The following is a 25,418-nucleotide window of genomic DNA, read 5'->3' on the forward strand; positions in this document are numbered from 1 at the left end:
ACCCACAGATCAGATCTCAGCCAGCATCCCCTTCCTCTGGGGAGTAAATTTTGATTTTGCCTTTTTCTCTTTCCAGCTGACCTATGACTATCAGTTTGATTTTGAGGATGATCAGCACAAGATCCCCTGTCACTGTGGAGCCTGGAATTGTCGAAAATGGATGAACTAAGAAGCTTTGAGGCTACCAGGCAGGGGAGTCTCCCCACCCCCAACCTCTTCCCTGAAAGGGATGAGGGGGAAGAGAGGTAGCAGCCAGAGCCAGGACCCAGGGCAGGGGCTGCCGACTGACCGGAGCCCCTGGAGCAAGAGGCTGGGGCAGAGGGCCCCTTAGGCCACGCCCACCCTGGGCACCAGGGACAACCCTCTTCCCCGCCACTGACCCTCAGGCTGGCATCTCTGCCCCCAGCTCCAGGAGGGGCCAGACAGAAGCAGCCATTGGGCATCTCAGGTTTGAGGGGGATATGGGCCGGGAACTACCCAGAAGCATCTGGGAGGCAGCAGGGAGCGGGGAGGAGGATGTGTGGCCGGGCCTCACAGCCCTGCTGCTCCCACTGACCTCTCCGGCCCAACTCAAGGCTGCAAAGAGACTTGACTAAGCTTGACAATCCCAAAGGCCGGGTCCCACACCTGGCCCTGCCTGCCGGGTCCTGCCCCCACCCTCACCCCCAACTCCTTCCCTCTCTTATCTGTCTCTGTCTCCCTCTTTCCTCTGTGTTTCTGTCTCTCTATGGGTTGTGTTTCCTTGTTTTCCACTCTGACAAATGCAACATGAACGGGAAAGAGGCGCCCAGCTTCCCAGGAGGGTAAGCTAGGCAAGCCGGGCAAGGAGACCCCGCACCCACACCTACCTCATTTAAGTGTTGGATTTTTTGCTGTTTTGAAATGTGAGACCCTCTCCAAGCCCCTACTGCCCCAACCCTCTCCCCCACCTCACTGCCCTCTTCTGAGTGGGTGGAAAGGGGGTAGGAGGAGGAAGAAAAACAACAACAAAAAATCCATCTTTGTTTTTAATTATGGGCATGGGATGGTGGTTGAGGCAAATGGTGATGAAGATTGGGGATGACTGGCCCCTAGTTGCTCTAGGACTTCCTTCTCCATCTGGACATGGGGCAGGAGGGGTGTGCTAAACCTAGGACCAGGATATCTCTCTCCTGTTTTCCTAACCTCATCATGAGCCCATTTGCCCTCCAGCCCCTGGATGGGTGGGTGGGGGGCAGGGTGAGGGCTATCCCTGAGTGGCATGCCCATACCCAGTGAGGCAGGGTGTGGCCCGGAGCTCCCACTTTCCCTCAGTCACCAAACTGCTGCTGGTCTGGTGGGAAGGGGTGGTGATGTGGGGGTGGGGAGCTTAGTGTCAGCACGGGGAGGGTGGGGGGTATTTATCTATTTATACATGGGATTGTACATAGTCTTATGGGGCATGGGGGAGCCGGCTGGAGGTGAGAACCCTCCCCTCTCCCCCCACCCCCGGGGAGAGCAAATGTAAAACTACTAATTTTTGTGCTTTATATATTCTATATAAATATATCTATTTTCTTTTTACAAAACCAGTTTATAAATGGTAGGGGGGTGTGGGGCGGACACATGGAGCTCCCCTTGTGGGGGGGCCCACTCCATTACCCAACCTACCGCCCTTTTCCTCACCTCCCCTTCCCACCCCCTGGCTGTGACTGCTGTAAGGTGAGGGTATAGAGAGAGGCTGGGCCGCCCCCCCTCTCCGTTGTATAGTTGGACTATTATAACGCACAAAAGTGAGCTGGCCCCAGGGGGAGCCAGAGGGTGATGGGTTCCCTGCCCCCTTTCCTTCCCCTTTCTGCCCAAGCTTGTGCTGCAGTTGAACCTCTTCCTGGGGGTAGGGGTAGGTAGGGGGTAGGTGAAGCCCCAGACCCCTCTCTGGTAGGGAGCCATGGAATTGAAGATAAAACTTATATGCAGTTCTCTCCTAGGGGCTGTGGGCAAAGGGCATTTTGTAATTAATATTTTCAAGAATCAGATGTCTGGAGTGTAGGGGTGGGCTTGGTGGTGGCAGATGGGCAGGCCTGCTGGAAGGGGAGCACGGTCGCTGTTGTGATTTTAGGTTTGTTTTTGTTTTGTTTTGAATTTGGGGGGTTGTGGATTGATGGGGGTAGGGAGATTTCTTTCTTTTCTTTTTTCTTTTTTTTTTTTTTAAGCTGCTTCCTCAACTGTTTCAAGCTGCAAATGTTTAAGAGAATAACACCCCCGACTCCCACAGGAATCACTGTAATTAGATCAGGCAGTGGGGAGACTGGGCTGCTGCCCCTAGAGCCACAGCCCTTGGTCGCTCTTTTTCTGAGAGCAAAAAGGTCTAGGCCACAGGGACGGGGAGATTGGCTGCAGTCAAACTCTGGTCGGGGCTTGGGCCTTAAGATTGGGCAAAGGGGATGGGGCAGACTTTGTAAGCATATGCTAGGTATCCGATAGTCCTGTAGAATTTAGTGAAGAATCCTTATACAGTTTTTAATTTTTATATAAACTATAACTCAGACCCAAGCTGCAAGGTTGGAATTTTGGTTGTTGGTTTTTTTAAGTACCCTGCCTGTATAATTGCATCAGAATTCCCTCCCCACCCCACTCCCCCTGTTTGTATTTTGGGTTGGTTTACACTTGCACATACTCAATTTTCAGTTTTTCCCCTGTACCGCCTTCTACCCTCACCTCCAGGACCCTCCCCCTTTTTAAAAAAATAAATCGCTGACAAGTGTGAATCCCGTGAAGACTTTATTTTGTGTTGTGTGTATCCTGTACAGCAAGGTTGGTCCTTCGTAACAACGGATGAAATGGTTCCCCTTTTTTAAAGCGCCCTCTCTCCCTCCACCCCCAGCGCCCCTGTCCTTGGCATGTTTTGTATCAGCGATCATTCTGAACTGTACATAATTTATGTTGCGAGAGGCAAAGGGCAAGTTTTGGATTTTGCTTCTTCCAAGTTTGTTTTTAAACGACAAATAAAAAAAGAACATTTTAAATATAAGCGGCTCCGTTCCGTGACCCTCGCCGTCAGCCGGATACGTGAGGTCCCGAGGACCCGGGGGAGGGTGGTTATCCAGGCAAGGCCACCCGCGCAAGGGTGGACTCCTCCAGTCTGGGCTTACGTTATGCCGTGACGTAGGCGGAAGTGGCGTCGCAGCACCGGACATGGGGCGGGACGTGCCCTGAGCGAGCTTCCTAAAGTGAAAGGATAAGGCCGGTGCCCCTTGCGATGGAGACGGTGAGGAGTGCAGGAGGGCGGCCGGGGGGCGCTGTGGAGCCTGAGACCCCCCAGTTTAGGAGACGGGCAGGGCCTGGCGCTGGTGTCTGGCAAACAAGAAGTAGCCGGTGGCTGTCCTGTTGCGTGACCCAGCCCCTCTGCTCCTTCGTTGGGCGTATTTCCTAAGACGGGGCCCCGCCCTTGCCTGCCTTCCGTCAGTCCGCGGTACCCTTGGCCGGAGCGGGCGGGGACTTTCCTGGCTTCCTTCCTTGGAACCCACGTACCCTATGGCTCTCAGGCCTCTTTTCTCATAGCAACTCAATCCTTTTCAGAAGTGTACATGAGAGAGCAGGGTTATGATCTAGCTTTACTGATGGGTGACCCGTTCTTGCAGATAGTTCTTGGAACCCGATTGACTGATTCCTACAATCTCTAGCAGGAGGGAGATCTGAAAGACTTTTGTACTGCATCCAGCGAGGTTCCATTCCCTTATTGATTGAGAATTGAGGTTTTCTTGAAGGAAGAAATCTTTCAGTGTTATAGTCCGCCTTGTCCCTTGGACAAGCTTAGGTCATGTCCTGCTTTGCGACTCAAGCAGGAGTGTTGACATAGTTCATTCTTGATGAGCAGGCGAAAGACCAATTGTGACAGGTCCCTGTCCCTCTCCCATGGATGTTGCAGGTTACTTGCTCCATGTTTGAACCCACCTTACTCTGGGGATTCTTTCTCCAGCACTCTAGGAACACCCCCGCATTTACTTCCTGCTCCCCAGTTACTCTGTCAGATTAACTCTTCTCAGCTTGGTTTTTAATCATCTGCTACTGTTGTTGTGGAAGAATTTCAGGTTCACTTTTCTTTGGATCATTTAGTTATTTGCCCTGAGTAATTCTTTGCCACACCGTTTCTCTGCTTGCAGAGAGGTGGTGTTCCTTAGATTCTAAAGAAGAAAACAAAGTGGTAAAGTGAAATGTAGGTAAGGGAGTCAGTTTCTAGAGTAAGAGAATTTTGAGCAACAATAGTTTGATTTCACTCAATTCAAAATGATGTATCATTTTTAATTTACTGGTAATGTATTATGGTTTACAAAGCATTTTCTATATATTTTCTAATTTAGCCCTCATGCTTTATGTACCAGATTGGGTTCTAGGTGTAGAGATTGTTTTAAAAAAGAAGAAAAAGAAAATTCTTGCTTTGAAAGTCCTTGACCTAACTGAAGTGAGGGTAAGGGCAAACCTGAAACAGCTATTAAGGTAGATTGTGCCATCATCAAGACATAAACTAAGAACTGTACAAGTGTAGAGGAGGAAAAAATTACACTGGACTTAGCAATGGGCATTAAAATTGAGCAAGGACATAAAAATTGGGTACACAAAGAATAAATAGGAGTGAGATAGTTGGTTTGATGTTGCTGGAGCTTTGAATTTTTTGACACAGTATGAGAAAAGACTAGAAGAGTAGGCTAAAATCAGGTTGAAGGTATTGCTTATTGTTCTAGGTTTGAATTTTGCTTTATAATTAAGGGACCTGTGGAAGATGTCTGAACCAGGGATAAGTGTGCTTTGCAGGGAATGTTCTTAACAGCTTTCTTTCAATGAATGGACCCACTACAGAAAGTAATGAGTTTCTGATTTCTGGAGATGAAAATTCCTCTCAAACGAGAGATGCGTTTGTGAGAGAACTTGGTGAAAGCACAGAAGATGAATCAAAGAGGAGATAGATTGAGGGCGAGGAAACAAATTTAGAGACTGTTACAGAAGGGAGAGGTAAAAGCTTAAGACTATAAAAGTGTAAGAGAGATGGATATAAGGCTTCTTTTTTTTTCCCCCCCTAAAACAGTCTCACTAAATGCTGGGGCTGGTCTTGAACTTGTGAACCTCCGGCCTCGGCCTCCTAAGTAGCTGGGATTACAAGCTTATGCCACTGCATCTGGCATGATATTAGGCATTTCTAACATAGTAGTTTAGCACCTTGAGTTCTGCATGTTACAGAAAGTAGGAAAATCAACTACAGTTCTAGGTACTTGGGAAGATACCAATCACAGTAAGACTAAGAGGATTGAACAGATAAATATTCTGTTTTGTATTGAAGCATTTTTAGTAGTCTTTGTGATGTATTGTTGTCAAGTCAATTGGAAATGTGGATAAGAAGTTTAAAGAATTTGTTGTCTGTGTGTCAGATCTAAACTGTGTCTGTAATATATTGTACTACTTGTGGAATACAGGGGTGTCTTCTCAGTTCCTCACATTATTAAAAATAGAAAGGAGTAAATTCCCCTCTTGTGTGGAGAAACAGGCAGAAAGATAAGGTCATATGTTCAATTACCTTACTCTTTTATATTGTTATCTATATTTCAATTAAGATATATGTCTCTTCTCTATATATATAACTTAGTCTTAGGTCTAATTATTTACTAGAGAATTTTTAAAAATTGTGAATGATATACAGTACACCCTGCTAAGTGATGGGGGATACAAAGTGTAAGCTAGTTGTAGGCTTCCAGGAATTTATAATCTGTTTAAATAGATAATGAAAAAAATAACTGTAACAGTGCGGTGTGTAGGTATCATATGATGGGTGTGGTAATTTATATGAGTAGCTGTTTCTGTACCTTTGTATAGTCCTTTGTGAGGCTGTGTATATCATGTGTGTATCTTTGCTACAGAACAGCTCTCTCCACTTTTAAATGATGAGGCTGTTGTTCCAGTAGCCCTGCCAAAAATGCCCAGACCAAGCCCAAAGAGAAGTGAGGGAGTTTATTCTCTCTCCTCCCCCAACCCTCAGCACATTTCAGGGGGGAAGTTAGGGTTGCTCTGCCAACTTGACCCTGTTTGCCAGCCAGCTTCCAAGGTTCAAGCCAAAGTCTTTAACTTCATGTTACTACAGAAGTTATGGATGTAAAGTATGGCCTTAAGTTTGTTTGGGGATATTACCAAAAACAGATGGAGCCAAAATTATTGATGCCAGTTGATTTTCAGAATCCCTCCTGAGTTCCTACATAACATCCCCACTTGGGGGAGCACAGAGATGGTTCTGAAGGTTTGTTTGTCTAATCTGAGACTGTCTTGGGAAATGAAACTTGGAAATCCAGCATCCCCTTTGACTCACAGGGTCCTGAGAGGACTCAAGTCTCCAGTTTTATACATTAACATTCCTCATCTACTCCTCAGTTATTCAGGCTTTGGCTGTCTTACTGACAACTATGAGGATCTCCCCAGACATGGCCCTCTGTCAGTGGTAAGGGGTATGTCTGTGATTCCAGTGCCCACAACTATGCTTAATATCATTATCTCTCTGGCATCCATGTTTTTGTTTTGTCTTTGTTTGTTTTTATTTGTTTGAGATACTAGGATTGAACCCAGGGCCTCCTACATGCTAGGCAAGCACTGTACCACTTAGCTGTACCCCCAGCCCTTTTTATTTTATCTTGAGACATAGTCTCACTAAGTTACCTAGTTTGGCCTCAAACTTGTGATCATCCTGACTCAGCCTCCTGAGTAGCTGGGATTCCAGGCATGCGTCATTGTGCCCAGCAGCATCTATTTTATTTTATATTTATTTATTTAATATTTTTTTTAGTTGTTGATGGACCTTTATTTTTATTTATTTGTATGTAGTGCTGTGCTGAGAATTGAACCCAGTGCTTCATGCATGCTAGGCAAGCGCTCTACCACTGAGCCACAACCCCAGTCCCCAGCAGCATCTATTTTTTAAAATATTTTTTTTAGTTGTTGATGGACTTTTATTGTATTCATTTATTTACATGTGGTCTGAAAATCGAACTCAGTGCCTCCCGTATGCTAGACAGGCGCTCTACCACTGAGCCACAACCCCAGCCCAGCATCTGTATTTTAATAAAGTCGATCCTGTGAGAATCCTATGAGGCCTATCCTAAGTCCATATTTTGTAGTCTTAATTTTTAAGACCTAGGGCTAGGATTGTAGCTCAGTGGTAGAGTGCTCGTCTCACATGTGGGGGGCACTGGGTTTGATCCTCAGCACCATATAAAAATAAAATAAAGATGTTGTGTCCACCAAAAACTAAAAAATAAATATTTAAAAAATTCTCTCTCTTTAAAAAAATTAAAAAATAAAATAAAATAAAGGTATTGTGTTCATCTACAACTAAGGAAATATTTTTAAAAAAAAAACTTTTTTAAGACCTAATGTCTCATAGGCAAGGTAGCAAATAAGAACATGAACTTTCAAACCAGACAGATAATTTGTTCAAGTCTCTACCCCTTACCAACCAGATGACCTTTGATGGGTTGATTAATGTCTCTTGACTCTCAGTTTCCTAATCTGTGAAAATAGGATAATAATAGTATTCACCTTAGGGTTGTTACGAAAATTAAGTAAAATAATATTTATGAAGAGTCCTAGAATGTTTTAAAGGAAATCATCAGTTTATAAGCCTTTTTCCTAATGTTGCTAGGTTAAAATGGATGGAGCCTAGGTTAAGTTGCATCTGTGTTTCTCTTATCTTTCCAGGTTACTTCAGATAGCTCCCCTGCTCTGGAAAATGAGCATCCTCAAGGTAAGTATACTGTGCGATAAAGTGAACAAAGGAGACTGAACATAAAAACCATAGCTTGACCCTAACTTATCTTCACAATGGTTTTGCATCTTCTAGTGTTTCTCCTGGAAAAATCAAAACTGATCCAGATAATGTGCCAAGCCACTCAAATCAGGAATAGTCATTTGGTAGGATCACCCAGGAATAAATCTTGGATAGGGTGGGGAGGATTAATACCTTCAATTATTAAGCCACTTGGGAATAACTTCTGAGATAATTGAGCATTTTCACATAGTATCTGTCTGAGTACATTCTCAGTAGGCAACTCAGCTGGCTAGCTATGCTTTTGAAATCTCTGGTATTTTTTGAGTAATCCAAAAACAGTGCCGTGAGGATTTTATCACCCAGCAAGTTCACAAAGCCTTTAAGTGTACACAAGAAATTATGGAAAAACTTCAAAAGTCCTTAGAATTTATCTGGAAGTAGAAGTACTATGCCTTTAAAATCCAGAGTAAAGGAGAAGACAATTCCTGTGAATTTCCAAATACCTTTTTAAAATGGAATGTTCCAACTCTAGGCCATCTAGAAAGAGGCACAAATGACAGACATCTCTAGTAAACAATTTTTCCCAGGAACACTCTTAGGTCTCCACAGGATGTGTTTATGCATTGGGAGTACACACTTTTCCAGAGGATTAAATAGGAGCTGAGTACAGATTCCAAGAAGCAATATAGTCGGGCTGGGGATGTGGCTCAAGCGGTAGCACGCTCGCCTGGCATGCGTGCGGCCCAGGTTCGATCCTTAGCACCACATACAAACAAAGATGTTGTGTCTGCCAAAAACTAAAAAATAAATATTAAAAAAAAAAGATGCAATATAGTGTCATATTGTGATCCTAAGGGTTTTTGAATTCTTGACAAGAATTTAAAATTTTTTTAGGCTAGGGAAGTAGTTCAGTGGTAGAGTGCTTACCTAGCATGTGCAAAGACCTGGGTTTGATTCTCAGTACCACCACCAAAAAAAAAAAATTAAAACATTTTTTGTTTTCATTTTATTTTTGGATTATCTGAATAACTCTTCATAATTGAGCATTTTCACCTGGTATCTGTCTGAGTATATTCTCAGTAGCAACAAGGTAGGAGTTAGAAACTGGATTATCTACATGAACCTAGCAGTAAAACAGAAATATGATTGGAACAATCTATAAATCTTTTTTATTTTTAATTGATTTATTCTAATTTATTCTAATCTCATGTTTGAAAAACAATGGGTAGCTTCCAGTTAAATCTTATTTTATTTAAAGACATGGTCATGGTCTCACTTAGTTGCTTAGTGCCTTGCTTTTGCTGAGGCTGGCTTTAAACTCAAGATCCTCCTGCCTTAGCCTCCTGAGCCACTGGAATTGCAGGCATGCGCCACTATGACTATCTACCTATTTTGGCCAGATTTTTTTGTGTGTGTGGTGCTGAGAATTGAACCCAGAGCCTTGTGCAAGCACTCTACCCACTGAGCTATATCTCTGTCCCCCAGATCTTTTTGATATTGGAAAGAAACTCGGAATTAGCATTTTTATGTAAATCTCCAGGTTTTTAAAGTTGAGCAAATACAAATTACTTTTTTAAAACACTAGGAAAGCCAAATTCAATATGTATAGGGGCCTGTGGCTTAAAATGGTAGTGTTTAATTGTTGATGCAGTGTATTTTCAACTAGTATCTAAAGGTATTTCTTAGGTGTTTGTGAATTCTCATGTTTGAAAAACAATGGATAGCTTCCAGTTAAAGATGATAGATTGGATATATATATCCTTCACCAAACCCCCTAAAACCATTATAAAGGAATTTTTTTAAAAAGGTACAAACTATCAGAACAGGAGAGAAGATAATAGCAATGAATTTTTGGAAGCTGGAAAGCAGATGGAAGAATGTTGAGTAACTTGGCTGATCTGAGAAAACTGAAAATGAGCAAATAGATCCCAAGAGTCTACCTATTGAATATGGTTGGACAACTCCCCCTCCCCACTTTGGCCAAAACTGGGCATCAAGAGAGAGACTGAGGCACAGTTGAGGGCAGAGGTACTATACTGAAAACTGGGGCCTAAAGTGAACTGCCCCAGGTACTGACCCTTCAGCCCTCTTTCCCCTGGAGATTCAGCTTCTAGAATACTGAAAGACTTCACCCTCCAAGCTTGAAATTGAATAGTTCTTCTCTCCATATTCCCCTTGAGGGGAATGCCCCAAAAATATAAGTATTAAATGTTCTCTATTTAAATGGCTTACAGAAGACTTACTCACACACTTAGAGCACCCAATCAGTTTTTAATCCTCCCCTCTTAATAATATAATCTGGACCTCCCCCAAATGTGTGTGTGTGTGAGAGAGAGTGATTTTGGCAGGGATGGGGGAACAATAGAATTTGAATACTCTTTTAAACCAAGAGTTACTAGCCAAGCCAGGCCCAGTGGTACATGCCTACAATCCCAGTGTTTCAGTCAGCTTTTTTGCTGCTGTAACCAAAAGACCTGATAAGAACAATTAGAGAAGGAAGAGTTTATTTTGGGACTCATAGTTTCAGAGGTCTCAGTCGGTAGATGGCTGGCTGACTCTGTTCCTCAAGACTAGAGATGAGGCAGAACATCACAGCGGAAGTGTGTAGTATAGGAAAGCAGCTGGGGACACGGCATCAGGGAGCAGAGCGACTAAGCTGAGCTCACAAAATAGATTACTAAAGACACGTGCCCCCCCCATTCCCCCATCCCCCGATGATCCACCTTCTCCAGCCATACCCCACCTGCCTACACTCACTGTTGGAATTAAGGTACTGATTGGGTTAAAGGGTCTCCCAGTCATTTTGCCTCTAAACCTTCCCGTATTGTCTTACATATGAGCCTTTGGGGGCCACCTAATATCTAAACCATAATATCCAGCAACTCAGGAGGATGTAGCAGAAGAATTACAAGTTGGAGATCAACCTAGGCAACTTAAGGAGACCCTATCTCAAGAAAAGGCTGAGTGTATAGCTCAGTGGTAGAGTGCCCCTGAATAAATGAATGGGTGAATGAATTAATAAAATTAAACCAGGAACTACCAAACATCTAAAGGAAGTGAAAAAAGTGATACAAATGATTACTTGCCACCTCACATATGGAAACAAAAAGAAAAAAAAAAAGCAACTGCAGAAAAAGTCAATACACAGAGTAGAAAACTTTAATAATAATATTAGGCTCAATGAACATATTTCTATCAGGAAACAAGTATAAGATATGTTTTTCTTTTTTTAAAAAAGGAATTTTTCAGAAAACAAAATGGAGCCCTTGGAAATCAATCAAAACTTAAAAACAAATACAGGGGTTGGGGATATAGCCAGTTGGTAGAGTGCCTGCTTCGAATGTAGAAGGCCCTGGGTTCAATCTCCAGCACCACAGAAACAAACAAACAAACAAAAACTTTTGGGGGGGCTGGGGATATAGCTCAATTGGTAAAGTGCTTGCCTCACATACACAAAGCCCTGGCGAGGCAGGGGAATCACAAGTTCAAATCCAGCTTTGGCAATTTGTGAGGCCTTGTCTCAAAATAAAAAATAAAGCTGGGCATAGTGGTGCATGCTTGTAATCCCAACGGCTTGGGAGGCTGAAGTAGGAGGATCATGAGTTCAAAGCCAGCATCAGAAATGGCAAGGCACTAAGCAACTCTGTGAGACCCTCTCTTTAAATAAAATACAAAATAGGGCTGGGGATGTGGCTCAGTGGTCTGGTGCCCTGAGTTCAATTCCCAGTACCAAAAAAGAATTAAAAATAGAAAGGGCTTGGGATGTGGCTCAGTGGTTAAGTACCCCTGGATTCACTTGCTGGTAACAAAACAAAACAAAAACAGAAATAAATAGGAGATCTGAAAAATCCAGGAGAAGAATTCTCCCAGAATATAGTTAAACATCAAGGAAGCTGGGCTAGGGATGTAGCTCAGTGGTAGAGCACTTGCTTAACCTGGGCAAAGCCCTAGGTTCAATCCCCAGCACTGCAAAATAAATCAAGGAAGCAGAAAATAGGAGAGAAGATATTTTAAAAACAAGAAGTCGGGGGCTGGGACGTGGTTCACTGTCAGAGTGCTTGCCTAGCATATGTGAGGCACTGGGTTCAATTCTTAACACCACATAGCAAATAAAATAAAGGCATTCTGTCCATCTACAACTACAAAAAGATAAAAAAAAAAAAAACAATAAGTCACAAAAGCAAACAAAAACCCAGACAGACCTGAGAGGATCAGTGTAGATGGCCCAATATCTAAATAATAGGACTGAAAAGGGAAAATGACAACACAGAAAGAAAGAAAACAAAAAAATCAAGAATATTTCTGGGAACTGAAAAATTAGTTTTCAAACTAAATAACTCATTGAACATTTAGCATAGTGGATGAACCCTGCTGAAACACAGTCATCATGAGACTTCAAAACACTGAAAACAGAAGATCCTGTGAGTTTCCAGAGAAGAAAAAGCAAGTAATATACAAAGAATCAGAATTACCTGGGACTCTCAACAATACTAGCAGCTAACAGGAAATGGAGCAATGCCTTCAATATTCTTCAGGAAAATAAACTCCATATCCACCCAAATTATAAACCAAGGAAGGATGAGGGTAGAATAAAGATATCAACAGACTGCAAGGTCTCAAAACATTTACCTCCCATGCACCCTTTCTCAGGAAGCTACTGGAAGATGTGCTCCACCAAAACAAGGGAGTAATCAAAAAAGATGAAAACATGAAATACAGGAAACAGGAGTACCAATAGAGGAGAGATGTAAAAGGGCCCCCTGGATGGTGACGAAAGGAAGATCCCAGGATGGCAGCAGTATACACCAGGCAAACCAGTCCAGATTTGAGCAGGTCAGAAGATCCAGAGAGACTTCTTTAGATAATTTAAATTGATAAGTTATCTCATGCTTCTGAATTTCTTGAAAGGAGATTTTAATAATTTGTGAAAGAGTTTGGGGGTTGAATTATAAGTACTTATATAGAAAATTAAATGAGTATAAAACCATTGTTAACTCCAGGGAAAACAAAGTTGTAAAAGAAAAATCAGAGTTTACTTTTTGGTTTAGTTCTGATAATGCATATTTAGTCAAAATGGCTTAAGTACTAATATAACCAACATTAGAGTTTAACTCCTGGAAGAATTGAGGTGGAAGGCACATGTTTGTGATGGAGTACCGGTAGGGAAAAAAGACAAAAACAAAAAACTAAAAATCCTCATTTTACTTGTTAGAAAGATAGTAGATAAAGATCAAAAATGAAAAATCAGAAAGTAGCAATATAAGTATGTAATTTAAGGACATAGAAATAATTACCAAAATAATCAGCTAAAAGAGATAAATATCTGAGGAGGGGTGGTTCAGGGAGGTGGGTGCCTGGTACAGCAGTTTTTCATAACAAAATTAGCAAAACTATTTAACTCTTCAAACTGTGTGCCTGTGTAACTTTGGTGAAAAATTAAATATTGAAAAGCAAGCTGGTGGGAGGGGCTAGGGATATGGTTCAATGGTAGAGCACATTTTAGCATGAACAGAGACCCTGCATTCAATCCCCAGCTACAAATAAACAAAATTGACTTAGAATTTATGAGCATGAACTTTGGAATTAGGTAGATCTTTCTTGCCACTTTCTAATGGTGTGACTTTGATGGCTTATTTAACTCTTCCATATCTGTTTTCTCATCTGAAACATGAGGATACTTAACAGATTTGTTGAAAGAATTAAGTGATGTAATATGTTTTAGTATAGATAGCCTAGTACATAGCACATTTGGGCTGCTGTTTTGAGGGATTACTTCTCCAGTTTTGGTCAAGCAATTAAAATCACAGGAATGAGCCTGGCACCGTGGCACCTGCCTTAATCCCAGTGACTCAGGAGACTGAGTCAGGAAGATTTCAAGTTCAAGGCCACCCTTAGCAATTTAGTAAGGCCTTAAGCTATTTAGTGAGACTTTGTCTCAAAATTAAAAATAAAAAAGGTCTGGGAAGGTAACTTAATTGTAAAGTGCCCCTGGATTCAATCCCCAGTACCTGTCCCCCACAAAAATCACAAGAATGGAGGTAAGCCTAGCCAGACTCTCCTATTTGTCTAGAGTAGGTGGTATGATCTCTGATTCCAGAATGATCCCATAATGAACTCTCAGGATGATTGAGCACTGGGCTCCAACTTAGTGTTGCTGAGAAACGGCCCAACTTATACCATGACTCTGCCATCTGCAGGTCTTGGAAGAATTTTTTTTTTTTTTTGTAGTTGTAGGTAGACAGAATGTCTTTATTTATTTTTATGTGGGGCTAAGGAAGTGTTGTGCCACTGGAGCTACAGCCTCAGCCTCTTAGAGAAGAATTTTTAAAAGCTTGCTTAGTATTTTATCATTTATTTATTTATTTATTTTAGTTGTAGGTGAACACAATACCTTTATTTATTTATTTTTATGTGGTGCTGAGGATTGAACCCAGTGCCCCACATGTGCTAGGCGAGTGCTCTACCACTGAGCCACAACTTCAGCCCCTTGGTATTTCATCTTTACTGAGAAAAGACAACAAGTGAAAGTGTGCTAAATAAATGAAAGGAAATTTTTGAATTAAAGATGAGAAAAAACTTTTAGACTAGAACAAGTTAATGAAAGATATTATAGACTTTGTTTTAATCATCCTTCTTTTACTTAAAGAGCCAATATAATCTTACCTGGGGTTAGGAGTTGGATAAAACAGTTTTTAAGGGGTTCATCTAGGTTTTCTAGGAACCACAGAACAAAACAGAATAGGGAACCTTATTTAAAAAATTATTTTTAAAAAAATGCTCTATTTGAGAAACTAAAACACTGTTTTGTTTATTGTCTCTTTTAATGGGGGGTTGTTGTATGGAAGAAAGCTATTAACTGTCCCACCCTATGCAGAGACCCCAGAATCGAATAATAGCGTATATACTTCCTTCATGAAGTCTCATCGCTGCTATGACCTGATTCCCACAAGCTCCAAATTGGTTGTATTTGATACTTCCCTGCAGGTGGGTGGAATCTTCTTTTCCTTTCCCCCTTCCTTGGAACCTCTGGTTCAATACCGCTTATCCTGTCTCATCTTAAGGGTAATGGCCTTTTCCTTCTATGGAATTAATCTCTTGTTTTCCCCAGAATACCAACCCTTCTTCTTTCTAACAGTCCTGTATCCTGCTAATTTCCCTTTATGATTATTACTGTCTTGGCTACAGGTGAAGAAAGCTTTCTTTGCTTTGGTAACTAATGGTGTACGTGCTGCCCCATTGTGGGATAGTAAGAAGCAAAGTTTTGTGGGTAAGCAAAAGTCTGGAACACAATATTATTGGCATCTTATGCTGGGAAAGAAGAGAAGCTTTGAGATGCTGAGGGCTCTTGTCTTGGCCTTTAGGTATGCTGACTATCACAGATTTCATCAATATCTTACATCGCTACTATAAGTCAGCCTTGGTAAGGAACCTTAGCCCAAACACTAAAACCACTTTTCTTGCCCAGAGTTTCTCATTCTCATGTATTTTCCTGCATGCAAGCCATGAAATAAAGAGGAAGATGATCAAGTTCTTTTGCTTCTGCTTCCAGGTACAGATCTATGAGCTAGAAGAACACAAAATAGAAACCTGGAGAGGTATATGGAGAATTGGGGGTTGTAAAAGGATGAAGGGATGAGGGTGTTTCCTGTGGGAAATGCTTTTTCCACGGCAGTATTTTGTGAACTGTCCCTTTTCCCTTCAGAGGTGTACCTACAGGACTCCTTTAAGCCACTTGTCTGTATTTCTCCAAATGCTAGGTGAGTTCCTGCTATCCATGTATCCAAATGGGAACAGCCTTGCCATCAGCTTAACTAAAACTCTAAATACCCAAAGATCCAGGGAGGGGCAAAAAAAGATACTCCTCTTAATACTCACACTCTCTTACACACTCACTCACTCCTTCTCTCCCCCCAAGTCTGGTCTAAGCTATCAACCTCTCCTAACCACCAGTTTTTCCTGTTTACAAATACTCTTTAAAAGAATTATATAACTCAGCATTAGAATTATGGACTTATTATTACTCTTTACCTTCTCACAGCTTGTTTGATGCTGTCTCTTCATTAATTCAAAACAAGATCCATAGGCTGCCAGTTATTGACCCAGAATCAGGCAATACCTTGTACATTCTTACTCACAAGCGCATCCTGAAGTTCCTCAAGTTGTTTGTAAGTGATCTCAACCCAGTTCTTATTTCTTATATACTGGGTTGGAGGGTTATCCATGGTTGGTTTAGGGGGCCTTAAAAGTCAAGCTAATGGTTCTTTCCTCAGATCACTGAGTTCCCCAAGCCAGAGTTCATGTCTAAGTCTTTGGAAGAGTTGCAGATTGGCACCTATGCCAATATTGCTATGGTCCGTACTACCACCCCCGTATATGTGGCTCTGGGCATCTTTGTACAGCATCGAGTCTCAGCCCTGCCTGTGGTGGATGAGAAAGGTGAGATTAGGAAAGGAGAGGGAAGACTCTTAGGGGTCAAGTAGCTGAAGAAAATCTGCTTTCCCTTCAGCTCAACATGGGAGGGGGGCAATTCTTTGGGGAAGGGGGAGCCTTGGATGCCAGAACTCCTTTCTGAGCTGCCTCTATCCCCCTAGGGCGTGTGGTGGACATCTACTCCAAGTTTGATGTTATCGTGAGTGATTGGGGAGGGGTTGGGATATTGGGAAGGGGAGGGATATTGAATGTGGAAAGGGAAAAGAAGAAGTCTTTTTTGTCATTTGAGTCTTAGAAGTTTCCAAGCTTTCAAATTCTATTTGAAAATAAATTGAATGATCTGTGTATGGCTTGTGGATGTGGCTGACAATTGCCCTAAACCCCTATGGTGAGATTGGGTGTGTCCAAGATTTAGGGACTGGTTCCCTTGCTTCCCTGCAAGCCCTTCCTTTCTCTCCCCAGAATCTGGCAGCAGAAAAGACCTACAACAACCTGGATGTGTCTGTGACCAAAGCTCTACAACATCGATCACACTATTTTGAGGGTGTTCTCAAGTGCTACCTGCATGAAACTCTAGAGACCATCATCAACAGGCTGGTGGAAGCAGAGGTAGGGAGGCCAGTGACTCTAAAGGAGCTGGGGGAAGTAGTCTTGAGAGTTGGGGTTTAGCATGGAGAATAGGGGTTGAGGGGCTCACCCCAACTGAGGCTGGCACTAAGCATTCCTTCTTCTTGTTCTGTGCCAGGTTCACCGACTTGTAGTAGTGGATGAGAATGATGTGGTCAAGGGAATTGTATCACTATCTGACATCCTGCAGGCCCTGGTGCTCACAGGTGGAGAGAAGAAGCCCTGAGCAGGAGGAAGGAGTTGGGCAGCATCAGGGGATATGCTTCACTTGCTGCCTAATGAAAGCTGTAGGAATCAGATGAAACCTTAGGAGAACTGACTGTTCCCTACTCAGAGTCCCCTGCCCTCTCTCTGAAAGCTAGAGGAGGCATGAGGAGAAGGAGGAAGGATTTTAGCTGCCCTTACCCTCACATGTATACTTGAGAAAATCTTTCAGCCTAGCCAATCCCAGCTCCTGTCTTAGACATAGCCCCTTTTTGGGTATAATATGGGCTCTGTGCTCCTCAGGCAAATACTGATCTCTGAGAGATCCCTAGACCTCACCCTTCCTTTGCCTCTGTCTCTGCTCTGACTCTATCCTAAGATAATAGCACAACCAAACTCTTCATATTTTTATTCTTCCTAGTTCATGCTGTATGTAGGAGGCTGAGTCCATTTAGTGTCATTTCTTCCAGTGATCTGAGTGGGGAGGATTGTGGGGAGGAAGGCTTTTGGTTCTTGTGCTGTAAGCATATGAAGGAAGATGGTTAAGTGGTGGAGGAGGTCAGAGTGGATAGCAAAGGTTATTGCTTTTCATGGCAAAGCTGATTAAATGACAACAATCTCATCATGTTATTGCAGTGTTTGATTTTTACACTTAATAGACACTTTCCCCAACCTTTCAACTTCATATGACTTCTTCAACTCATCACTAATAACAGTAGTAATAACAACACACATACATATATAACTGCATACTAAATATCATTCTCAGTGCTTTACCTATACAAGTATTCCTTATCCTAAATACTTGAGACTATGTGTTTTGAATTTTGGAGCAATTCAGATTTAAAATTTTTTGATTAGGGATAGTCAACTGTATTAACACATTTAGTCTTCAGAACCATACTAGATACTATACTAGTTTTAATAGATTTTTTTTTGTGTGTGTGGGGGGTACTGATACTGGTACTGGGGATTGAACCCAGGGCCTTGTGCATGCAAGGTAAGCACGCTACCAACTGAGCTGAATCCCCAGCCCTTAATAGATTGTCTGGCATAGAGTGACTAACTGGCTCAAGGCCACAAGCTAATAAAAAATAAAATTAGGGGCTGGGGATGTGGCTCAGCGGTAGTGCGCTCACCTGGCATGCCTGCGGCCCGGGTTCGATCCTCAGCACCACATACCAACAAAGATGTTGTGTCCGCCGAGAACTAAAAAAATAAATATTAAAAATTCTCTCTCTCTCTCTCAAAAAAAAAAAAAAAAAGAAAGGAGCTAGTCCTCCTTAGAGAAATGGTTGATTTAAAATAAATAAATAAATAAAATAAAATAAAATTAGGATTAGAATCCAAATGGTCTAGATCCAGGTTTCATGCTTTTTCTTTCTTTCTTTTTTTTTTTTAATCACTCTGCTAGACTTACTACCTCTGTAATTCTCCTTTCACAAGTGTTGTCCACCCTATTCCCTTATTATTCACTTTCTCCTCTGCCTGAACCATAGCTGAGGCCCCAGGAAAATCTCATAATAATGATAGCTCTCCAGAGAACAGACAGGTCTTTGGGCCGAGAGACCTGCCACCATCAGCAGCTTTTCCTAAGGAAGGTTGGATTGTTTGAACTTTGCTGGGCTGGCACTATCCTTGAACTTACAAATTCTTGCCTTTCTTCCAAGGTAAGAATGAGCTAGACAGTGGTAGAACACTTGCCTAGCACGTTTGTCCCTAGTTTAAATCTCCAGTAGCTCGCAGCGCACAAACATGTGCGCACACACACACAAACACTGAGCTAACAGTAGTGGGTAAGGGAATAGCAGGAGTTAGGTCACCCTATCAGACCCACTCCCTATGCTGAAATTACATGGACTGAAACAGTAGTCAGCATCAGACACCTCAATGACTGCCAGACTATGGGACATGAGCCAGATTCCAATGCCATTTCACTACTCCCTTGCAGGTACACAATAATTTCCCATCCAAACCAGGAACTACTGCATCTCTACAAGCCTGGGCTTCCCTCTACTGTTTCTAAGTCTTTCTTTTTTTTTTTTTTTTTTTTGCATTTAAAAAATTTTTTTAGTTGTAGATGGACACAATATCTTTATTTTTACTTGTTTATTTTTATGTGGGGCTGAGGATCGAACCCAGGGCCTCACACTTGCAAGGCAAGCACTCTACCACTGAGCTACAACCCTAGCCCCTGTATCTAACTCTTCTGATGAACCATCAGCCTTACTATACTTTTTCCAAACCAGGATTCCTAATGGAATCTCCTGATTCCAAACCAGGAGAAAAGCATCAAGATACTTGTCAGGGTTCAGCTTTCAGTGCTGCATTGTGGCTATGCCCTTGCTTCTGTGCTCACCTCTTCACAGCTCTGGCAGCACATTCCCAAACTTGGGGGAGGAAGGCTTCCAAGTTATTAGAATTAGAGTATGTTTATATGTGTGTGGGTAGGTGCATGGTGGAAAGGACAGATGTCTCCTTATGTCACATTCCCTCATGAACAAAGATTTGTCTGGAGAGGAGGCAAGAGCTTTAAAAAGCCTCTGGACTCTGGTGGAATCCAGAGTGGAAAGAAGCACCTTCAAGCAGAGCCATCAGTGCGGCTGGTATGTGCATGGAATCAGGAGGGAGGATATAGATGGGACAGGGGCTGTTTGGGTTCTCTCCAAGGGTCCATGTTAAGGAGCAGGGGGTCTAAGTTTTGTGCTATTTCTCAGTAGTAAGTCCCATCTCTACCATGCAACCCTTTTTATTCCCATTACCTTAAAAGGTAGGGTCTGTACCCAAAGAGGTCCATGTCCTTTAGCAGAAAACAAATTGGGATCTCCTGCTTTTCCCATTTTCCTCTAAAATCCAACCAATCATTCTCAGAATCTGAGGATGGAACTGAGGGAAGGACAAGGGAGCTCCACAGGCTCCTAACCTTTTCTTCTTAGAAGAGGCAAATTGTCCCTTGTTCCTTAGGAACCATTACCATACACACTTTCTCCCTCTCTGCACCCCTCCCCTCCACGGAAGCTGCTGCCATGGTTGCCAGGCAATGTTGCTAAGTCTCTGCATGTAAGGGTTGGCGTGGGCTGTGCTGCCACTAACATTACCATGGTGAATCAGGGGACACCTGGTATAGGCTTAGGGGGAGGGATCATGTGGATGTAAGCAACAACCTCCTAGGACAGACTGAGCCCAAGAGGCTAGTTCCACTTTAGAAAGGGGTTGAGTGAACTAGGAATTGTGGTAGTGGAGAGGTATTTCCTACAGTGGGAAATACAGGCCACTTTTATTGCAGTTGCTAGGGAATTTGTTTTGCCAAGGGAGCACACCATTCCTCCTCCATCCCTCTTAGTAAGGGTGCAAGTGCATAAGCACTCTATTCTGTCCTCCATAAGGCTGGGCAGGGCTGTGTAGGCACAGAACAGTGTAACCCCAAAATTCTGGCTTCTGTACTTGGGGAATGTATCTGCTCCTGGGTGGGGTGGCTCCATGGGTGCCCAAGGGCAAATATCTAGAGTGGGAGTGGTAGAACAGCTTAGATAGCCACCATGGAGTGTGTCCTACTATACCAGCAGCCATTCTGCCACACTCAAAAAGTGAGGGTTAAGGATGTAGGGGTCACCCTTTCTGAGCTTGGGGGAACAGCTCTCTCCCCGAGTCATACAAAAGCTTCCTGAAAGCCACCACCTCCTCTCTCCACTGCTTAGGAGCTGGTTACTCATCTCATCTCTGCATCCGAATGCCACTGCCGCTAAAAATAGCGCCCCCAGCCGTGGGCCAGCCCCTCCTGCACCCCAACCCCATGGAAACCAGCACAGAGAGTGGCAGGCAGAGACCTTAAATTCCATTCTCATCATTCCCCGTTGTGGAAATAAGTCCAAGGCAGGAAGAAAGTACCAGGTAGAACCCTAGTGGTCTGGCAACCTGACAAGCAGGAGAGTAAAGGGTTAAAACAGCAGGAAGGTTGAAGAAATGGGGACGACTAGAGAGGGGGGCACTGTCAGCGTGGTAGGAATCAGAAGCCTCTCTTCCACCCACACTGCGGGTCCCATTAGGCTTGGGGGACCAGAGCAGTGGGAAGGGGCGTCCAATCCTGGGCCCCAGGGGGCGGCCGTGTACATGGGGGAGGTAGCAAAGCTGAGCCGTCCGCGCTGTGTCACATGCGCGCGCGCACACACACACAGACAGGCACACACGTGTGCCTGGGTATATATAGTTCCCAGTCCCTGGGCCCGCCGCTCTGCAGTGGGCGCCGGCTCCCTGGGCTGGGAGGGGGCTCCAGGGGCGGGTGGGAGGGTGGGGGGCCGGGGTGGGGTGGGGCAGGATGCTGGATGGCCCGCTGTTCTCCGAGGGGCCCGACAGCCCCCGGGAGCTCCAGGATGAGGAGTCTGGCAGCTGCCTCTGGGTGCAGAAGTCCAAGCTGTTGGTGATCGAAGTGAAGACTATTTCCTGTCATTATAGTCGCCGCGCCCCTTCTCGACAGCCCATGGACTTTCAGGCCAGCCACTGGGCTCGCGGGCCCCAGAACCGCACGTGAGTGAAGGAGGGGTGAGGGGAAGCAAGTGGTGGGGCGGGGATTGGGGTCCAGATCTCCCCACAGGCACCAGTGAACACCGCTGGTCCCCATTCTCTTTCCCGCGCCTCCCTCCCCCACCCCTCGAGGGCTCAGGCCTGACTCATTCAGCGTTGATTGGGGGACATGAGTGGGCGTGAGAAAGGGCAGGAGGTAAGATGGGGCAGACGCTATTAAAGTGTGCATGGAGAGGTGGCGAGGAGTCCCACTTCGACTTCAGCCCTAACATATACGCACGTGCACACTCGCACACACTCACACAAACCCCTTCACGTGGCTGTCCCAAACGGTCACCAGTGCTCCCAGTTCCCTGGACCTCGGCTCCCTTCCCCCACAAACTGCTCACCTGGGTTCCTGCTCATTGTCCCAGGTGTAGGCCAAGCCCGGGATCCCCCGAGCCGCCACCCCGCCGTCCCTGGGCCTCCAGGGTGCTGCAGGAGGCGACCAACTGGCGGGCGGGGCCTCCGGCCGAGGCCCGAGCCCGGGAGCAAGAGAAAAGGAAAGCGGCGTCGCAGGAACGGGAGGCCAAGGAGACCGAGCGAAAAAGGCGCAAAGCTGGTGGGGCCCGACGAAGCCCTGTGGGTCAGCCGCGCCTGGAGCCCCGGAACGTCCCTCGGGTGGCCCAACCTGCAGGGCTCCCAGTTCCCTCTCGGCCCGGGCGCCTGGGGCAGGTGGGGAGAGCTCGTCCATCCGCGCAACCGCAGAGCGACCCTGGGGCGCCATGGGCGGGGCCCTGGGGAGGTCGCAGGCCAGGGCCCCCCAGCTATGAGACTCACCTGCTACTCAGAGGCTCTGCAGGTACGGCCCCACGACGCCGCTGGGACCGGCCACCACCCTACGTGGCTCCACCTTGTTACGAAGGCCCCCACAGGACCTTGGGGACCAAGCGAGGTCCCGAGTTCTCACAGGCACCCATCTCATCAGCCCCAACTCCGACCCCTGCCAGGACAGAGGGAGGGCGCACAAAAAAGAAGTTAGACCCTCGAATCTACCGGGACGTCTTAGGGGCTTGGGGTATCCGACAGGGGCGAGGTCTCTTAGGGGGATCTCCAGGCTGTGGAGAGGCCAGAGCGAGGCCAGAGTCTGACAAGGGGGCCACGGAGAAAAGTCTGGGCCTAGCGGCTGCTGGCCTCAACAATGGTAGTGACCGCCACTCCCAAGCCAAAACTACAGGTAGCCCAGGCACGGAGATAGCTCCTTCGAGGTCTGCAACTGCGTCTCCGAGCCCCCCACGTCCAGCTCCCAGGTCCAGGCACCATTACAAGGGCTCGAGGGAAGGGAAAGAGGGAAGAGAACCTATCTGGCTGCCCAAATGCTGGTTTCCTTCCCCTAAAAAGCAGTCACCCCGGCATAGCCAGACACTCCCCAGACCCTGGGCTCCAGGAGGCACTGGATGGAAAGAGTTCCTGGGTCCTAGAGAGGGGACAGGATCCGAGACCCTGGAGGGTTGGAAGGCGACCCGCCGCGCCCACACCCTGCCTCGCAGTTCCCGGGGTCCCGCTAGTGGAGAAGGTGTCTTTGTCATTGACGCCACGTGTGTGGTGATACGGTCCCAGTATGTTCCCACCTCTCGAACCCAAAAGGTGCAGCCTTTGCCCTCTGGGGAGCCACGCGTGGTGGGAGAAGCTCCCAGGCAACCCAATCCCTGTAAGGAAGAGGGCGAGGGGTCCGAGGTCTTTCCCTCCAGCGACCAGAAACCGCTATTGAGCAGTCTCCTTTTACACCAGCTGGGCAGGGGGCGCGGGGGCGAAACTGAGGACGGGAAGCCGGGGGAATCTTCACTGGAGGAGCGCGCCTCCCGCATCTTGGGGCTCTCGGTAGGCGAAGTAAACCTGCCGGACGCCCCCACGCAGCCAGGTAGCCCAGAGCACCCAACCTTAGGCCCATCAGCTCTGGGAGGCGCCGGCGGAGCAAAGGGCTTGGAAGTGGCAGTGGTCCCGCGGCGCGCGGGCGGGGGCTGGGCGCGGACCCCGGGGCCCTATGCTGGGGCCCTGCGGGAAGCAGTGTCCCGCATCCGCCGCCACACTGCCCCAGACTCGGACTCAGACGAAGCTGAAGAGCTCAGCATCCATAGCGGTTCCTCTGATGGAAGCGACACAGAAACCCCGGGCGCCTCCTGGCGGAATGAGAGGACCCTGTCGGTGGTTGGGAACGCCCGGCCACGGGAAGGCGGGAAGACAGCAGAGCTGAGCGACAGTGTCCAAGAGATTCTAGATGTCATCAGCCAAACTGAGCAGGCCCTCTTTGGGGCGAGGGATGCCAAGGGGACCCCACAAGGGAATAGGGAAAGGCAGTGAGAGACTCCTTCTTGTATTTGTATCCTCTGACCCATCCCTCTTTGGACCTACTGGTCCTCCTTCTTCCCCACAGAGACTTCCTTTGCTCTCTTTTCCTTGTTTCCCTACCCATACTTGAAATAGAAATGAAAGGAAAAGGGAGCATGTGGCATTTTGTGGTTGTTTCAGGAGAGATGGGAATGAGCAGATTTAATGCCTGTTGTATGCAAGACATTCCTTGAGATCTTCAGCAGGGGCTGGTGCCCAAGGTGTGGAGCTGAACAGAGAGGCCTAGTAAGGACCAGGCAAAAGGGCAGGGATGGAGGCAGTCATAGGGAGACAATGTCAGGGCAGGACCTCTGGGCAGGAAGGATCTAGGGACAAAGTGGCCAGGTGATAGAGGGGTTCTTGGCAGAAGAGGGTCTAGAAACAACCAGCAAAGCAGGAAAAGGACTCAAGGTTGTTGTCACAGGTCTTGAGTTTTGGCCCCAACTCTGCCACTGATTTGCCAGTTGACTTACACCTGTCACTTCCCCTCTCCAGGGCTCCTAGTATTTAAAATGAGGGAGATCTATGGTTCTTCCCAGCTCTGGAATTTGGGGATCTTTGAGGAGGCCTCATCTCAACAAGCCAGGAAAGAGCATTGGGAATAGACGAACAGAATCCAAGGGTTCCCCAGTTGCCTCCTTGTCACCTTCACTTATCCTCAATTCAGGAGACTGTCTAGGGTTTACAGAAGGACTGAGTGAGCAAGGTGCTCATACCCTGGTCTCCCTTGTTTAGATGAGGGTTCCCCAAAGCAAGGCAGGATAGTGACCCTGTTACTGTCCCTGGCCTGTGGTGGTCCAAGCTGGGGAGGGAAGGTAGCCAATGAATCAGCTTGGGACCTCTCTAGGCCTTCCCCTTTTGCTTCACCCCCATGTCCCTTAGTGGTGTACTAAAGCATTATTACGATTTCTCAGCCAGGTGTATTGCCCACCTGACAGAACCCTGAGAATTTTTGCATCTTTGCCTCTTCAAGAAACCCTCCAGGCAAGGAAAAAGGCTGGTCTCAAAAAGACCATAGGGTGGGGCGTGATACTCACAGTAGCCACTAAGGGGCGCGCGCAGGTCGCGGATTTCCCCGGTTGCTAGTTCCTGAGTACCCCCTATCCGGGCTTTGCAGGTTATCTGATCCCTAGTTACCGCGCGCCTGTCCCCCGCCTTGCCACCTCCAGCTGTGCTGGGCCGGGAGCAGGCCTCCGGCTTCCCAGATCTCTGGAGCACGCCGAGCCCCTCTTTGTACTCATCCACGCCAAGTGGCTTGGAACGCGGACACTGACCTTTTTCTTCTCTCCGATCCTGGATACATCCTCTGTTTGCCATTTATTAGCCATGTGAGCTTGGCCAAATCACTTCACCTCCCTGAGCCTCAGTTTCCTCATCTGTCAAATGGGGGTTTATAAACACCTACCTCGCAGGGTTGTTGTGAGGATTTAATGCGGTAATGTATGTGAAGCGCCTTGCACAGTGCCTAGCACACATTGGCGCTCAATAAATCTAAGCTTCCCTTTAA

The 25,418-nt window shown here is 45.8% G+C and overlaps 3 protein-coding genes and 1 long non-coding RNA gene across 21 annotated transcripts in view; 3 read left to right on the forward strand and 1 right to left on the reverse strand.

The window, feature by feature from the left end:
- Kmt2d (lysine methyltransferase 2D) overlaps positions 1 to 2,726 on the forward strand; it is a 39,369-nt gene extending 36,643 nt beyond the window's left edge. For all 10 annotated transcript variants that reach the window (XM_078014748.1, XM_040280708.2, XM_078014753.1 and 7 more), the window contains one exon: positions 77 to 2,726. In XM_078014748.1, coding sequence (XP_077870874.1) covers positions 77 to 169 — 93 coding nt within the window. In that variant the 3' untranslated portion in view covers positions 170 to 2,726. The remainder of the gene's footprint in view (positions 1 to 76) is intronic.
- On the reverse strand, positions 2,727 to 22,068 carry LOC120888315 (uncharacterized). Its single transcript, XR_005731849.2, has 2 exons — positions 21,934 to 22,068; positions 2,727 to 4,142 (listed from the first exon to the last, which is right to left on the reverse strand). It is a non-coding gene; the product is annotated as an uncharacterized LOC120888315 (long non-coding RNA).
- Positions 3,083 to 17,645, forward strand: Prkag1 (protein kinase AMP-activated non-catalytic subunit gamma 1). Of its 5 annotated transcripts, none has more exons than XM_005324901.5 (12): positions 3,083 to 3,226; positions 7,693 to 7,738; positions 14,637 to 14,746; positions 14,948 to 15,029; positions 15,124 to 15,182; positions 15,312 to 15,357; positions 15,465 to 15,519; positions 15,801 to 15,927; positions 16,033 to 16,198; positions 16,354 to 16,391; positions 16,655 to 16,801; positions 16,938 to 17,645. In XM_005324901.5, exons 1-12 carry the CDS (start codon positions 3,218 to 3,220, stop codon positions 17,043 to 17,045), a joined length of 993 nt encoding a protein of 330 aa, XP_005324958.1. In that variant the 5' UTR covers positions 3,083 to 3,217; the 3' UTR covers positions 17,046 to 17,645. The 5 variants fall into 5 exon arrangements, with proteins under 5 accessions (XP_005324958.1, XP_040136653.1, XP_040136654.1 ...); XM_040280720.2 differs by adding an exon at positions 12,413 to 12,595 and having other exon boundaries at positions 3,137 to 3,226; positions 15,124 to 15,357; XM_040280718.2 differs by lacking the exon at positions 3,083 to 3,226 and adding an exon at positions 5,613 to 6,439.
- On the forward strand, positions 19,505 to 25,418 carry Ddn (dendrin). Of its 5 annotated transcripts, XM_078014760.1 has the most exons (4): positions 19,546 to 19,629; positions 20,722 to 20,914; positions 21,476 to 21,547; positions 21,958 to 25,418. In XM_078014760.1, the coding sequence occupies exons 3-4, from the start codon at positions 21,501 to 21,503 to the stop codon at positions 23,882 to 23,884; spliced, it is 1,974 nt and encodes a 657-aa protein (XP_077870886.1). In that variant the 5' UTR covers positions 19,546 to 19,629; positions 20,722 to 20,914; positions 21,476 to 21,500; the 3' UTR covers positions 23,885 to 25,418. The 5 variants fall into 5 exon arrangements, with proteins under 5 accessions (XP_077870884.1, XP_077870885.1, XP_077870886.1 ...); XM_078014758.1 differs by lacking the exon at positions 20,722 to 20,914 and having other exon boundaries at positions 19,505 to 19,629; positions 21,377 to 21,547; XM_078014759.1 differs by lacking the exon at positions 20,722 to 20,914 and having other exon boundaries at positions 19,505 to 19,629.

This window comes from Ictidomys tridecemlineatus, chromosome 6, assembly GCF_052094955.1.
Source record: "Ictidomys tridecemlineatus isolate mIctTri1 chromosome 6, mIctTri1.hap1, whole genome shotgun sequence".
Classification (NCBI taxonomy): Eukaryota; Metazoa; Chordata; class Mammalia; order Rodentia; family Sciuridae; genus Ictidomys; species Ictidomys tridecemlineatus.

Excerpts from the sequence above, each read along its gene's own strand:
- Prkag1 (XM_040280717.2), top strand. The coding sequence starts at position 6,230 with ATGGTTCTGAAGGTTTGTTTGTCTAATCTGAGACTGTCTTGGGAAATG. Across the intron at positions 14,747-14,947 it reads TATTTGATACTTCCCTGCAG|GTGAAGAAAGCTTTCTTTGC; the intron begins GTGGGTGGAATC and ends TCTTGGCTACAG. Across the intron at positions 16,802-16,937 it reads ACAGGCTGGTGGAAGCAGAG|GTTCACCGACTTGTAGTAGT; the intron begins GTAGGGAGGCCA and ends GTTCTGTGCCAG.
- Ddn (XM_078014758.1), top strand. The coding sequence starts at position 19,505 with ATGTCACATTCCCTCATGAACAAAGATTTGTCTGGAGAGGAGGCAAGA. Across the intron at positions 19,630-21,376 it reads CAGAGCCATCAGTGCGGCTG|CCCCCGGGAGCTCCAGGATG; the intron begins GTATGTGCATGG and ends GGGGCCCGACAG. Across the intron at positions 21,548-21,957 it reads CGCGGGCCCCAGAACCGCAC|GTGTAGGCCAAGCCCGGGAT; the intron begins GTGAGTGAAGGA and ends TCATTGTCCCAG.